At 40.8% G+C, this 16,897-nt stretch overlaps 1 protein-coding gene across 17 annotated transcripts in view; it reads right to left on the reverse strand.

Moving 5' to 3' along the window:
• The window catches only part of ppp1r12a (protein phosphatase 1, regulatory subunit 12A), a 55,721-nt gene extending 50,189 nt beyond the window's left edge, over positions 1–5,532 (reverse strand). For 8 of the 17 annotated variants that reach the window (XR_014870146.1, XM_085137612.1, XM_085137620.1 and 5 more), the window contains exon 1: positions 5,178–5,531. Coding sequence is in view for 16 of the 17 variants with exons in the window: in XM_085137612.1 (XP_084993738.1) it covers positions 5,178–5,414 (237 nt within the window). In the remaining variant the exon portion in view is untranslated. Of the gene's footprint in view, positions 1–5,177 lie in introns of all 17 variants that reach the window. The other 9 variants (XM_085137615.1, XM_085137614.1, XM_085137613.1 and 6 more) reach the window with 2 other exon arrangements.
• Positions 5,533–16,897: the final 11,365 nt, after the last annotated feature.

Below are 16,897 nucleotides of genomic sequence, written 5' to 3' on the forward strand. Positions count from 1 at the left end.
AGAAACACAGCCATGTCACATTATCATCATCTTCCACTACATAGTCTGAAACTGTTCCATTACAGATCCATGAGCCTGACTATTTCAAATTGCTAAGCACCGCCAGAGAGTCTTTCTCTGTTCAGTCTGTTATGCAACTCCCACTCTGTTCATGCAAATCCACCAACACAAGTGACTAGCAACCCTCGAGTCGTCATGGAGACGAGGCAAGATTATGTTCATAGACTTTAGGGCAATAATGAGGGTGTGCAATGTCAACAGAGCATGGGCATTGTAATGTCCAGCTATGACATGTTAAGCTGAGCTGAAACCTGTCACCTTGGTCGGGGGGGGGGGGGGTGTCAGAGACCCTGAGCGCCAAAGAAAAAGTTCAGGTGTAGGTCAGCGGGTAGATTTTGTTGTGTGAAGCGACAAGCCCCTCCACTCTAATTGCTTCAGTGGAGCTCAGTGAGCACCAGTCAGCTGGGCTTTGGCATTGTATAGGGAAAGTCAAGCCAGAGAGGGAATGACTGAAGGGGAGGGGTTTAGGTGACAGCTGAGGAATGTCTTCTCTGCTCCCTCTTTGCTATGGTTTCCAGCGGCCGTCATGTGAGGAATGCACGGGCTAGAACGACAGGACTTGGAATGCGACAGCTCTGGGACGAATTTAGCCAATGTGATCTGGAATCTCCGCTTGTCTAAGGGATCCCTAGTTCACTGAAACATCCCATCTCTACCCTCAACCTGCATCCGTGCAGTCTGTGTTTTGGGTGAACCAATCTGTCTCAGTAAATCACGTCACAAATTCAAATCAGCTATTGAAACACTAATGTTTCTCTAATACTGGCTTAGACTTAGACTAGAGGAGTGCCAAATATCAGTACCCACCAAGGTCCTTGAGGTGAAACAGGAGAAAAATATTGACAATGTGAGAAATTGAAGAACCAGTCTTAAATCTCTGGAATGGCTCAAAGACTCAGAAGAGTTACCCAAATAATATCAAACATGTCTGATATTTACATTTACAATTGTGTCTTCAGGAAGAGTGAATGAATGAATGAATGAATGAACCTCAAATGAAGTTAATGCCTATACACTTCAAGTCCCACAGCAAGTATCACTGACACTCTAGCCCTTAAGGCTAATATGATCTAGAACACTAGTATTTAGAAATACTACAGAGTTCTCACTGAAGAACAACAACCCATGCTGGTCTTGTCTCACCAACCATTTTCTCAGATTCAGTCAGGCTTCTTATTTTGTTTTGTTTTCCAGTGCAAAGCATTGCCAACACCCCAGCAAGCTGTTGCAACAAAGTCTCCATTTGTTTACATCTGCATGAGGTGGTATATCGCTTTGTCCGGCATGGTAATCGCAATAAGAGTTGCATAAATATTTTTAAATCTTGCAAAATGTGCATATTTGAGGTTTGTGAGAAGAAAATATGTGACGTTGGTCCTTATGTTTGTGTTGCAACTGAACTTCAAAGTCCTTTGGACTGAGCCTGGCAACAGTGTGACTTTTCACCTTGATGCTCTTGCTTGTACACAGTCATAGTGACATCATTGATCATCATCACTGGTCAACCATCACCTTACACACACCTTAAGAGGTCTGCAAAAAGACATTGACATGTTTACAGGTTCATCAGCAACAGGTCATTTTTAAAGAAACACAAGGTTCATGACTCACAGAGGCAACCTCTTGCCTAAATGTGAGATTATACTAGAGCTGAACTACAAAGCAAAGCTACAGACTGAGTCATACCCAAACTTAGTATCATCTACTGAAACCCAGTTAGGAGAACTTGTGTTGGCTGTGGTGGTATTTATAAACCTGCACCGGTCACCAGTGATCAAGTCCTCATGCAGCAACATGGCACATTTCATAACAAAGAGAGGTCACTCATTCACAAGGATAGCTATTATCTGGAGGGATTTTTTTTTTTTTGGTCTATCTAAAATGCAACAAGAAAAGCCACACAAAGACATTAAGACAAGAGAGGCAACTGACTGTTCAGCTCATCTTTAAGAAAATTAACAGCAGTTTAACCTGGGATTCGCCCTTTAATCACAAATCCTTCCATCACCCCTCCTCAGCTCCTTGGTAAAACACCAAACCTAGAGATCACATGGCCTTTAACACACACAGAGCAGCCCCTCGTCTCCAGAGATGGTTATGTCCGGAGAGCCGCACTTCAAATTCTTTCCTCACTCAAGTTCATCTCTGGACATCAGCCCAAAAAAAGGCAACGTTTCCACCCAATGAGTTTGCATTGAGGGGTTCATGCTAATTCCAGATTTCATTAAAGCAGACTACGAGCTTGAAGAAAGGTCAATTTACCAGCAGGATTAATTAATGCAAAAAAACAAAACAAAACAAAAAAAAAAACCATGCATGAATCACATACAGATAAAGCTGATGATGACCCATGCCTTAAAACCTGCTTTTAAAACTTTTAATCTGTGCAGTGGCCTAAGTCTTGGAGAACAAACACACCATGGGAGCAAGGTGGTGCATAAAGCAGTGCTCATAATTACTAAGACGAGACATGTGGACATGAGTAATGAAGTGACATCACAGGAGATCTATGCAAGTATAAAACATTTAATGTGAATAGTTTTGTAAATCCTTACATCATGTAAACACTATCCACGCTAGTGCAAACAAGATAAACAAATGCTCGTTTCCACTAGCATTATCCTTTATTTCTTCAAATTAAAATACTGATATCCAGGATGCAATACGTAGGGAGAGAAAAATAAATTAAAAAAAATATAGAGGGGCAACCACCATTTCCCTCTTCAGAGGATGTTAGCTTCATAGCTTCAATGTTTAATATGAAATAACCCGAAATGTAAACAGCACAAAATGCTGTCAATTAAAAAAAATAAATTAGATAAATAAAAATTCCACTATGGTACATTACAAATCAAAGAGAAACGGTCTGCTTTGATGACAGAGTTTTTCTGCTTCCCTGTGGCTCATCATGTAAAACGCATCACCCTCTTTTACCTGAACCCATAAAGTCTCTGTAAAGGGAAGAAGGAGACTTCATTTTCTGAGATCACCAGCAGACTTTCCAGTGTGAGTGTTAATAAACATGTGGAAATTATCTGACTCTGTAATATGTTCGACAGCATGTTCTAACTTGCGAACGAAGGTCAGGTTAAGGTTGATCTTTTTAAACCAAATACTTCTGCCCCTCTCCATCAGCCTATCACAGCAGTTGCGCCATCACGCAAAAGGCGACAAACGACTGCAGGATGTTGCAGAGAACAGTCCTGGTGCTGAGCCACAACTCAACAAGAAGAAAGAAGAAGCTGCACAAATCACCTTTGGAGAGAACTCGGATGTCAACACAGAGGCAACTGGTTGGCACACAATATTTCTGATGTTTTTTGCAACTCTCTGGATCCAGAGATCCAGCGTTACAGTTTGGCTGGAATGGAACAGATCCTGATCATCTCACCCCAGCAGCCTCACAAGCACTGAAAGTGAGATCAGTTTCTGATTGGACTGATGTTTGCACTGTTGACTGTTTCAAGACACTGCAAAAATCTTGGGGGGGGGGGGGGGGGGGGGGGGGATAAAAGTTTATTTTCCAGTGGGAATGAAAAATTATTTATCAGAGGCAGAAACATGCAGTCAGAAAGGGGAAATCCCACAAACCCTTCACCCTTCTTATTTCCACCAAACAGTAAAAACACTTAACTACAATGTTCTTGATACAAAATGAGCAAGATATCTTTAGAAAAGTGTCACTGTAAAAGCTAACAGTATACCCGTAATGACTTGATCCAATAAGCACAAACTGAAAAACGTTATTAAATCCTATCGTTTTTAAAATAAATGTACTTGTTTAATGGTAAAAGCTACTCTGAAGCAACAGAACAAATTCATAAATTACACGACCAGGTTCTTTGTTATTTACGTTTTAATTCTAGTCTAGCTTTTGCACACCTCACTGGACTTAACCTGGTCACAACTTTAAGTAAGCTTACTGCACCAACAAGCAACCTACTTCCATCACTGGATCCATGGTGGTTTTAAAGCTTTTAAATCAGGCTTTAAACCCAATTTGGACTGAAACTACCTCACACCGCCTAAAACCCATCAAGATGAGGTGCCATTTTCAGTTTATCGGCTGTGGAAGTACAGATGCTAGTGAAAGTAGCTACCCCAGTTAGCGGGCAAATGACTAGCTTGGCACGGTTAACATCCCGGTGTAGCAAAAGCACTAATGACACAGGCGTTTCCGATTAACTATACACAAACAGCATAAAATTATGAGGCCCATAATTTACCGCTGACGCCGTTTCTCAGGTCAGTTAATGAATGAATTAACTTCAGCTAAAGCCCCACACAGCTAACGACAATTATCTTAGCATGCTAAAGTACGTTAGCAGACACTCCGCTGGGCTAATACTGCGCTGTTACCATTCATTCTTTCCTGGCAATTAAACTAATATGCCCAATATTAATGAGGGACTGCATTTTTTAAGTCAGAGTGACAAGCAATCATTGTTTTGCAATCGTAACATTAGCCTGTATCTGAATGACGTTGTATCTAAAGCTAGTTAGCAAGGTAGCATTCTGCTTCCTCTCCAGAGAGTAGCACAGTCGAGGAGGAGGGTTTATCAACAAAACGACTTTTACTGCTAACCAGGTAGCAGCCATCTATTGCTGGGTTCATTCTGCACGACACACCAGTTTATATTAAGCTCCAAACACAACTAAATGGGATCCGACAATAATCAATTGACCACACAGACACTAGGAGCTTGTCTGGCTTGATTGTATTTACAACATAAAACCGAGCCAATGTTTCAACCCGAAAAATGCAGCAGTACTGCAATTAGACTGCACCTACAGACTCAGGCTAGTTTATGGAGGCATAAAGTAGAATTAGCCCTGTAAATTAGGTGTTTGACTCTGCTGCTTCTTGCCACTTATACTCAGACAAGTGTATGCATAGTTAGCGCGGTTTACCAGTTAAACAGCCTCAGGAGGACGCCAACGGATTCATCCCTTCTCTCCGTCGAGAAGGACGAGTATGCTAGGTAGGTAAACAACGGGATGAGAATGGCTTCCATTTGACAGGTGTACCAGGGTAAGCTTTTGCTAGCAGCCAGTCGATATTTATGTCTAATGGTACCGGCTGCTGACATAAACACACACGGCAAGCTAACACAAACCTGGTGGAGGGCGGTGAGACCGTCTACATTGGCGTAGTTGATGTCAGCGCCCCGGTCAAGCATTCGGAGCACCTCCTCGGTATCGCCGCTCGAACAGGCGGCCAGAAACACGGCGCCATCATCGAACTTCACCTTCGTCTTTTTCTTTTTCAAAACAGGAGGCTCCTGGTCCGTTTCCGAGCCAAGCCATCGCTTTAACTGTTCATTCCGCTTCTGCTTGGCGTCCGCCATCTTCATCCCCCTCCTGTCTCGGGCTTCTTATCTTTCGCCGAGAGAGGATATACTTTATAGTGCCACTATCCCACAGCGCAGTGGGGCGTGGGAAGGGAGGGCTGGGGAGGAGGGGGAACTGAGAGTGAGTGAGAGAGAGAGAGAGAGAGAGAGAGAGCGTCTGGATTCCCGTAACCTCGCGAGAACTGAAGCCCAGGAACTGCAGCATAACGTCATCATCAGCAGATTATAAGGGAGAGTGAGTGAGCGAGCGAGCAGGGTAATCCTTATAGACTGTGCACACCAAATAAGACAAGATTACTTAAAAATATTGCATAACCTTCTGCGGGTTGACAAGAAGTTTCTAAGAGAGGCTCTCTAATGTGCAGTAGCTGATATTTTTTGACCACCTCTAGGCTATATTTTGCTGTGATGGTAAATGGTAAATGGTAAATGGCCTGTATTTATATAGCGCTTTACTAGTCCCTAAGGACCCCAAAGCGCTTTACATATCCAGTCATCCACCCATTCACACACACATTCACACACTGATATAGCTGGGAACACAGAAGTAACGTAAACCCGCAGATAACAGTGTTATCTGTAAGAACTACCAAATCTTCCCACCTTCTTCGTGCCATTGGTGAAGGAAAGGAAAAGGAGGTCTGAAACAGGGACGTTTCCAGGATTTTTTCAGTGGGGTGGCACATGCACCCACAACATCTTGCTTTTGTCAATACATCATAGACATAAGACATAATCTCTCCAGTGTGTCCTGTCTTTTTTTTAATGTTGTATTATAACTAGCAATCATATCAATTAACTTGTGATTTACAGACGTCACCCTTTCTTTTCATTTGAGGAAGCAGAAAAGATTTTATTATGCTATCTAAACAAACATACTCTTCGCAGATGTTTTGCACTTCTTGTGGGTGGTTCTTTTAAAGCATTTTGTGCTAAAGGTACTTCACAAGGTGAGCCAAAACTTTCAGGCGCACCTGTCTTCTCATACTCAGAAAAGAGCACGTATCTCATCTGAAATACCACCAGTTCTCCTTTAAATACATAATATATTTAAATATTTAATGTCAGATGAATTTAATTAGTTTTAGTTTTTGCCACACAAGAAAGCAAAAGTTCTTGGCCACCTACACATTACACTTTCAGGAACTGCCTATCCTTGGAAACCTATGAATACCATGAATTTCTTGGTGCACATTGTTTGTGCTAACAATAATGCCACAGGAGGTATGCAACTATGCCATATGCGCCACTGCACTTGTAACTTCACAGCTGCTATGATTCCTTAACACTTCAACTTTTCACTGATATGACTTATACTTGATCACACAAAATTCAGTAAATCTTTGCAATGACCTGTTCTTGTAAAAGCAGTCAGAATTGCTTTATACACCTGTGGCAATGGAACTGAGCACATCTGAATTCGAAAGAGGTGTGGCCCAGTACGTGTGTCCATATCAAGTAGTTGCACAACCAGATGAATGACCTGTTTTTAGCTCCAAAACGACATACAAGGTACTTTCCAAACTGTAACCTCCACAGAGCCATGTGTTCCAACGTCAGTGCCCTTCTCCATCAATGCTGGTTACTGCTATTGCTGCAGAAGCGCTAAACTACAGCTAACCAAATTATTGACTTCAGCTTGTGCTGCAATAACTTACATTGCAGCTTTATGGCATCATGGGTGTTTACTTTTTCATTACCGAACTTTCTGACTTGATTTAAATAATGGTTGCAGAAGTGTATCAGCTCAGAGGTCTCAATTCACATTTTTAGGCAGGCCTGGACCCCCAAAAATCCATCAATAATGGAGAGGGCAAATGGCATTTTAGTTATCATTTTTAACATTGCCAATCGGTGACAATGTAACGACATTGCTCTGTGGCTACAAAATACCCGGACCTAATGGAGACCGTTGCATGAAAATTAAAGAATATCATAAATACATTGTATTCTAGTAGCATCACTATGAAGTTATAGCAGAGTCTTGGGTCTGTTATTTATTTTTGTCCTGTATTTGTGCTGAATTAGTGTTGATTGAGTCTTTTTATGTTGTCTTACAATCAGCGGCAACTCAAACAAACCATCAATTTTACAAAGTCATGTTTTTTTTTTATTTCAGGAAGTAAAATGATTTTATTGTTCTAATTAAACAGTCTGTCTCGGTGGAGGTGTTTCCCCTTTCTTCTGGGTGGTTCTTTCAAAACATTTGGTGCCAAAGCCATCCCAAGGGCGGGGAAAGATTTAAGGCACACTTTTCTTATCTGCAGTTATCTGCACATCATGTAAAATATCATCACTTCTGTATGTGTACTGATATAGTCAGTTCATTCATTTATTACCCCTTTGTGCAACTGTGGTAATAACATTTGGCTGACACAAAATCTCTTGATAGCTGGTAATTATATACTGCTGGGAAGCCTTATCTATAATATTACAGTATAATATTAATATATTAGCAGCTTACTACTACTACTAATAATAACATAAAGAAAAAAATGTAACATACTCTCAGCAATTACCCTACAATAAAGGTGCTTTATTTTCGTATTTTTGAAAGACATTTTGAAATTGGGAAAGTAAGGAAAAACACAGGTAAATCATGTCGTTGAATCAAGGCAGCCTACAAAGGCAAATTCATGCATTTAGATGCACTCACTCACTTATATGTCCCACTATATACCACCCTGTAAATCGGCTACCTACACCGACTCAGAGTTTTTCCTGTGCTCCATCCAGCTCCCCATATGCTTCTGCACTTTATTTTTTAATGGATCAATTTACAACATTTTCCATCTTCATATGTATTTCCCTCTGCCAAAGACCTTTACCCTGTTTTAAAAACAGTTTTAATTACTTTTTTCTTTCTGTCACACTGTGACTCTCTTCAGTTTATGTATTTGTGTACAAAGATCTTTTTTTTTTAATGCTTCATTATCAACGTTGTGGTTCAAATGAACTTTTACAGACGTGGCTATTTTCATTTCAGGAAGTGGAAGGAATTTTGTCATGCTAACTAAACAAACTCTCATTTGGCGGTATTTCCCCTTTCTTCCACCCAGATTCGCGAAACAGCTTTTCCAACTATGTAACGCGTTTAGTTTCCATGTCATAAAAAAGACATCGCTCCCCAAAGGGAAATGGAAGCCGTCTTATTACAGAGTACCTGCAATGATTTGATGAGGAACACTTGAAGTGTTAGTAGACTTAAGCACCAGGGTGGTCCAGTTCAATCTGGAGTGAAAACAGGGTGGTACATAAAGTGCATGTGATTTTTGTTTTGTTTTGTTTTTTTGGCACCCTCATGTGTTATTATTGGCAGACATTCATGTGTACTCAGCAGGGGGTGCGGTGTTGCCATCAAGTTGTAGGTATGAAGCATGCAGTTGCTCTTGTTTTCTTTACAGCAAGGTGTCACTTAATTATGTTTTTTTCTGTTTAAAGACATTAAAAATGAGAAAGATAATCTCTGTGCGCAATTAGGTGCCCCCCTCCAACTGAACTTGAAGTTGACATCCTGAATAACAATCTGTTCAAGCAAAATCATGAACCAAAACATTTATACAACTGCCACCGTGAGCCATTGTGTGGAGTGTGTACACGTAAACCCAATATTATTTCATTTCAGAAGCATTTACTGCCTAAAAGCACAGTAAACCGGACTTAGAAGACACTCAGCTCGGCTGTTACACAAATGTCATGGGAAGTCTGCACGGTTCTAATGAGTCAGAGCGATATGGAACACCAACAGCGTCAGCATCAGGAAGTTGCTGGCCACTGGCTTCAGTCTGCTGATACCAGGAGGGTTGCAGGGAAAGTGATGTGCAAGCTGCTGTTTGGCAGGGAAAGCCGACCTCACAGTGACTGACAGAACAAGGCGAGCGCTGTGGGTCACTTCCAGCTCTGAATGTAATAAGAGTCTTGTATGTAGGTGTTTGTGTATCTGTGTGATACATCAGCGAGTTTATGAGCTCCAGACAGCACAAACAGCAAAAAAAATGTGCTTACTTGGAGGTTTTGGTTCAGTTGCTTGAAAAGATTGTTTTGTAAGATTAATTTTTCCAGTCCCTGTCAACATATGAACACCAGGCTCTGAATATGTGATGGGGTGGAGTCCGCATGTTCTCCAGGTTCCCCCACAGTCAGAAACATACATGTTAGCTTAACTGGCAATTCTAAGTTGGTCATAGGTGTGGATGGCATCCTGTGTCTATGTTAGGGTGTACCCATAACAGCTGGGCTAGGTTCCAGCTACTACTTACTACTACGACCAAAATGGATGTAGGTTTGGTTGTGCTTGTCTTGCCAAACACGTTTAAATTTGTATTGAAACCAAAACAATGGAAAAGCATCAATGGATTTGAACTTCTCATAAGTGCCATGCATCTGACCGCTACACTCTACTTTTTTTTCTTTTTTCAATGTAAGGAAATGTATTTAATGAGTGTTGTGAACTGAAAATGTCTGAAATGTGTGAAAATGATGAAATAATAATAGGATTCCTCTTTTGTGCTGCTTTGCTAGCTCTTCACTGTAGCCAGTGTCGGTCGTTCAGGGATGTTCTTGCCATTAGTCTCTCTTTTTTAAACAGTCTAGTTAAAGTCTACAGTGTCAGCTACACTGTTAGGGGGGCCCATGTCGCGCTGAAGGCCTGGAAACTGTTCAATGTATATCCACATCCTTCACTTAACACTACTAAATATCTTGAATGCATCCTGTTTATGTATCCTACTATACCCCCTCCCTCCCAGCAGCTGTATTTATCTCAGTAATGCCAGTGACACAGAGCGCTTATTGACTAACAGTAAAATGACTTTTGCCACAGTGTCGGCTGATCATAATTGAGAGGAGAGGATGTGAGAGGAGTCGTCATCAAATCCTTTATTGAGACAAAAATCATTTGTCAGCATTACCTTTCACATGCAGATGTGACTAAGAGGGCTGTCTCATTGTATATTTGCCAGGCAAACTCTTGTCTTTCATTACTCTTCACTTTGATCTCCTATGACTGTTTGCTTCTGTTTCTGCTCCTTGAGGGGATAAAGCTGTCTGGGAGTGATTCAAGTGTATTGATGCCACAAAATTACAATGGTGCACTCTCACTGTTTGTCTCTGGCCACTGAGACGTGCATGATTAAAACCCAGCGACGGACCTCAAAGTTGTGTCAGTGTAGGCGTGTTCGAAGCATCACGACACCAGCGTCAGGGCCCTCTGCATCTATGACTTATCCCTAAGAGGAAGCGCTTGTTTACCGCTTTAACTGAGTATTTCCGCTGGAACCGTTTGTGGTTTGTGGAAACAGATGAGGTGTGCAAGTCAAGTGTCCTGGAAAGACAGTTGGAGAGGTTGACGAGGGTTGTTTACCTGAGCGTGTGCCTCTTTAAGTGTGTATGTATTTATATGTTACTGGACAGGCTGCGTTGGATGTTATCCAGCCTGATGTCAGCCATATGGTATTCTAAAGGTTCCTACAGTTCCTATAATAATTCCCGTGTACACTAGAGCAACATGCTCATATAAACACACAAACACAAAGATTTATGGAGAAGATTGATTTGAGTCTTTCTCTCAGGCTGCTAAATTTACATGTACAAGTATACACTCATGCTACATAATTGTTTGGCCTGTTTTTGCTGCTGGCTGTGAAATTAAAATTTATGCACTGGGGTGCGTAAATGCTTGTTGACTTCTAGGCAATGTGATTGTGTCATAATATCTGATACAGCTAAGGTAGTTCAACTCCTGATGGTTTAGGAAGAATTCACAACCAAAGAAATAATTGTTGCAAGATTATGTACGGATGCCTGCCTGTCTGTCTGTTTTTTATAACTGTACAAGAATTTACATTACAATGCACCAGCTGTGCATGTGCCCCAGGCAGCAGACTTCAAGTGGACTTTGGCTGCTCCCTTATTCACCAGGGGTTGCTAGGGCAAATAGGTCTGCATGTTTTGATTTGGCTGATTTTTATACCAGATACACTTCCTGACTGATTTGTGTCTCAGCCGAGATCAAACATTATGAAGCCACATAAGTGGATTTCAAATAAGTATAACAGGAATGACTGCTTGACCATCGGGTCTTTTGCTATCTGTGTGTGTCTGTAATGGAGTATATTCCAGGTTAGCCAGCACCTCGTTGGCTTAGCTTAACATAAAGGCAGAAAGAAAACAAAGAAACAACCAGCAGTAGCTCTGCCTCTATCAGGCCTTAGAGGTGCTTGCAAGAAAATTTAATATGTGTTATTTGTTAGTCCCTGGTTCCCACGATGTCTGATGAATTTTTTTCTATGCTAAAGCTAATCTGCTGCTAGCTGTAGCAGAAAGCTATGATACAGTTAGTAAGAAAGCACAATGCTATCTATTTCTTAAACTAAACTTGTTCTTCTCTGGTGAACTTTCTATTTGATATTTTGTGTTTACATTTCAGGCCAAATGTTTCTTTTCTTTTTCCCCCCTTTTTCTTTTTAAATATATGCTCACTTTAGTACAAGCATCCATGATAGCATGTGAAGATACATTAGTGTGCATAGTACATCTGTGAAGGCCTCATTAATACTGAAAGATTTTTGATTAGTATTCAGACTTCTTTCTCAGAAAAGGCCACACCTAGCAAAACAATGCCTAACCACATCCTGCATGCCTTACAACAGTCAGGTGCCATAATCAGATTCTGGGTGCTAAAGTGACCCGCCCGGTGCTCTAACCTGTTACTAACTGAAAACATTTAGCACATTATGAAGTGAAAAATATGATGAAGACGGCCCAGAACTCTTACTTCAAGAAAGAAAAGGAAAACATTTTTCTTTTAACGCTACTTACATCATTTGGTTGCCTCGGTTTCCAACGGCTTGCAAAGTGTTGCTAATAAAAGAGATGATTCCTCACAGTCCCAGATATTTTAAATGAGCTGGTGGCAGTAAATTGTTTTCGGGAAACTGAACTGTAAAAAGAAACTTAAAATAAGACCACTTGTCACTGGTGTCAGTTCAGACTAGAAGTGACTGATAAGTTAATGAGATTAGACATGGAAAATCCTGTTGTTTTTTTTTTTTATTGCACATAGAGTAACTGTAACCAGTCATATCTACCAGCATGTCAGTGTAGGTGACCTAGACAAGCAGCACTCACTGAGTGGTGTCTGGTGAAGTGCGGACATCTCAGCCCCATCTGAGAAAAGCCAGACATAATGCTCCTATGCTCGTATGTGACATACGAGCATAGGAGCATTATGTCTGGCTTGTATGCATGTTGTTGGCGCCTGCAATACTAACACACTCATCTCCTTTCCCAACTTGTGGGAAGACAGCAGCTTTACTGAGTAGATAGAAACAGTCATGCTTTGATGTTATCCTAAGACGCCTAAAATATGATGTTGAGGAAGACTGACTTGCTCAGCTCTTCAGATGCAATTAGTCACCGGTGGATGAAAAAGCTTGTCCTAGCCTGTGGAATAAGGAGAGAGTGCCGAGCTCAGTGGGCAATGAAAGGTCTGATTATATTGAAATCCAAAAATAGTTTTCTTTGAAAAGTTTTTAGGCAACAACTGGACCTGACCCAGCACCCCTGATGATCAGGTCTACACTTTACTGCACGTCAGCTATGTGTAGAACTTCACCTTCCCATTCAATGTCACAGTGGGGGCTTCAACTGTCATAGTATTTACAGGCAGAGCAAAATGAGATCACATGCTGTTCAAGGCCAGTCATGTCAGACAGTGAAGTGGATGAACAGAAAGCAACTGGCAGCAAAACGAAGTGAGAGAAAAGGCAGATGAGTGAAAGGCAGGTGGGGTCACAGGGCGAGGAGGGGAGGAGAGCATATTATTTGAAACCATTCTCATAAAGACAAATAATATTAGCGACTGTAACTGGCCAGTGGTCAGATGGTGTGACCTTATACTCAGCTGTGAATGCTGCTTGTTTGTGTTATACCCTTAATTAAGAGGAGCAGCCTGGTGCTGCTAGCCAAATGCACTTGATCAACTGAACATCAGGAAGCATGGCTAACTCAATAAAAGCAGAGGTTTTGGCAGTTTGTGCCAAGTCTGGAGCATTAAGGTGTGTGTTATCAGAATAGCATAATATTCCCAGAAGTGTCCATCCCTGCAAATCCCCGCCAAGGCCAGGCAATGCAAAAAGAAACTACAAAAAAATCCAAGAGCTACATATCACATTCTATAGGCCTCAGTTAGCATTCAACAGGAAAAGTTAATGACATTACAATTAGAAAAAGACTGAAAGTTTGGCTTGTTTGGATGCATTGCCAAGTGAAAGCCTCTTCTCTCTAAAATGAAAATAGCAACACGACTTACGTCTACAAAGTTGTATCTGAAAGAAACCACAAGACTTCTGGAATAATGTCTTTTGAACAGAGGAGACCGGAGTGCAGTGACCTGCGTGCCAAAGACCGAACACAGCACATGGACACAAACACCACATAGCAACTGGGCACCTTGTAGTCGACCATGAACTCCTCTGTGTACCATTATACACCGAGGAGTTCTAGAGTCAAATGTGGGGCCAGCTGATAGCTTGGGCAACGTTGGGATTGTAAACAGAGCAGCAAACCTCCAACAAGATGGCTGAAAATTAGTAAGCTCAGTCAAAGTCTAGAGTCTATGAAAATTTTCTTTTTCAGATGACTCTGCATTGTTTCTTGGCCTATTACACATAATATAAAATTTTCTAGTGTATTTTTTTTCGCATTTATTAAGACAGTGTGCCTTTGACACCTTATAAAAATGCATTTGTTTCAATCATTTTTATTAAATTATTGTTTAAAACCAAAATAAATATATATATATTTTAAATTTATGATAAAAAAAAAAATCACTTCCATGCATAAACATATACAGCTGGGGTGATGGATGACCTCACTCAGTCACTTCAAGGTTAATGATTTCCAATTCTGGCTCAAGATGGAAATGTACATAGTAGTTTGTTGCAGCTTCTCTATGCCGTCTTAGAGACTACTTAAGAGTTTTTGCCACACAGATCCAGTGCACTGTTAGAGCCATCACCTGTAGTTTCAATGGCCTGTAATAACATCCACATGCATCCTACATCCCAAACTGCGGTACAGGGCATGGTAGTACAGGGCTGGGGAGAGTATATGAGGTGATCTACTCGCAGACGACAGCTGAGCACTAACCCTGGACAGAAATAGGGCAGTCGCTTTCATTTAGCAGGGGCTATACAGCCAGAACATCACTTGATTGCACTCTTTCAGTCCCACACCATTATACTAGCATGATAACAATGGGTGTTTGATTGTGATAACTAGCGTAGGGTGACCGCATTAGGTCAGACATGTGCAAATGAATAGTGGATTTAGTGTGTGATGAATACACATGTAATTCTGAAATGCATGTCTCTTTAAGGCCAAATGAGTAGTGGCAGCCTAATAAGACAAGGCTATTTGAGTGACCTTGTTTCCTGGAGAAAAGAGGCTAATAATAGGCCAAAATCTGGAGCTGTGGTGAAGCCTGTAATGGGTTTGTACTAAAAGCTACTTTGAATCATTCCAGCCAAGCAAACCATGGAAAAAAGAGACCATCAATTTCTCTTGTCAGAAATAAATATTATATCATGGTTCGGCAAGATGAAGATGTTTTACATCTTTATTCAGATGAATCTGGAGGAGGATGTAAAGAAACAAACTGCAGGGTTTAAAAAAAGGCCAAACAACAGCTGTATTAAAGGAGTCTAAGTCTTTCATAACAACCCTCATATGCCCACACATACACTGAGCTATTATCCACTGCAGTCATTCCTCATATCTAGCCATGATGAGGTTCTTTCCTGAAGTAATTCCAAGGAAAGAGATCAGAGTCAGGCTCGACAGCGCGCCAAGCTAAAGTGAGACATCAGCAGTTGAAATTAGTCACATGAAGCAGTTAAAACAGATTTCAGACTCTTTAGTGTCTGAAAAAGTCTTTAAAGTTAGGTTATATTTTTTGTGTAAGTTGCTTTAGTTGACAATAACACAGCTTTAGAAAGCTAACAGTCAGCAAACAGTTACCAAGCCCACTGACACATCTTGTAAATATGAAACACTGGCATTCATTTACATCTGTGTTTGTATCCAACTGACACTCATTTCAGCTACAGGTCTTTACAGGTCTTCAACTACCACCTTCAGAGACAAATATCTGGCTTAAGATGCTAGCGTTCTCTTTTGAATGTTCAGTTATCACTGAACACCAGGGCGGCTGCAGCCTAGCTTATAGTGCGTGGCACTTATCTGTCCCAACGGCTTCTGACAGATTGGACATAGGAAGCCGATAGGAATTCAAAGTTAAATCAAATAACCATATGTCACAACTAAGGTGAAGAGCATCTCCGAATACACAGAACACTGAGCCTTGAAGTAAATGGACTCCAGCAGCAAAACTTGGTCCTACTCCTGTAAGCTAAGAACAGAAAACTATGGTTATAGTTCGTATACACTTGCATAGGACAGTTGTGCATTGTTTTTCAATATTGTACATTCATTAAGATCCATATTTATATTTTAGTACTTAGTTTTTATATTTTTTTAGTATTTATTCTAGATATTTATACTGTTTTAACTATTGTTTAGTAGCCTGCTGCATCTTCCAAGACCTAAGAAGCTGTGTTTTGTCCATTTCGACATGATATGATCATGCAACAGTCTAAATCTGGGACTCTCCACCATTTGACCTTAGAACTGATGAAGCTTCTCGAATGAGAGGTGAAATGTCTTCAAGCAACTTAAAGAAGTCCAGACGCTTTTCTTTTCAAGCTCCTCAGACTACGATGACCTGCATGACTGAGAACCTTCACAGACATTATACAACATAATTATAAGAATTAAGTATGAACCAAGGCTACAAACTCCAAACGGGAAGGCTGATGAGCAGGTTTGAATCCAGGAAGAGAATTTTTTTTTTTTGCAAGTATCTTTAGACTAACGTTTCTATTTCTTTTACATATAACTTCAAGGACTTATTAGGGGTTCCTATGTCCAATGGGAGTAAGTTATTTTAGAGCTTTGGTTATCCTGTTGTATAGTTCTTGATTTAGGCTGTGAAGCAACCCACCGCCCTCATTATTTCCATTCACCTCGATGAGAAGCAGGATGAGCGGAAAAAGAGAGCTGCGTTCAGTCTTTTAAAGCCTCTGCCCTATCAGGTTTAAATATCACTTACACGCTGAGAACTAAGCTCAACCCCTGTGGACAGTCAGGGTTTGCAAGGCCAGTGAGTGCATTCTCCGAGGTCAAAGGTCACAGATCGTCTCATTTGTCACAGACAAAAGGCTGTTTCAAGGGAATTAACTTTGGAAATGTCATCTAACTCGGCCAGTATAACATAAACATGGTATTCCTCTGCTCAGAATGTTTCAGCCAAAGAATAAAACTGCACTTGAGACATAATGTAAAGGCCTTTAAATCAAGACAATGGATCTAATAATTATGATTTAAAGCCCAGAAATATGTCCAGCCTGAAAATCCAGCTTTTAACT

The sequence above is a fragment of the Neolamprologus multifasciatus genome, chromosome 17, assembly GCF_963576455.1.
Source record: "Neolamprologus multifasciatus chromosome 17, fNeoMul1.2, whole genome shotgun sequence".
In the NCBI taxonomy this organism is placed as follows: domain Eukaryota; kingdom Metazoa; phylum Chordata; class Actinopteri; order Cichliformes; family Cichlidae; genus Neolamprologus; species Neolamprologus multifasciatus.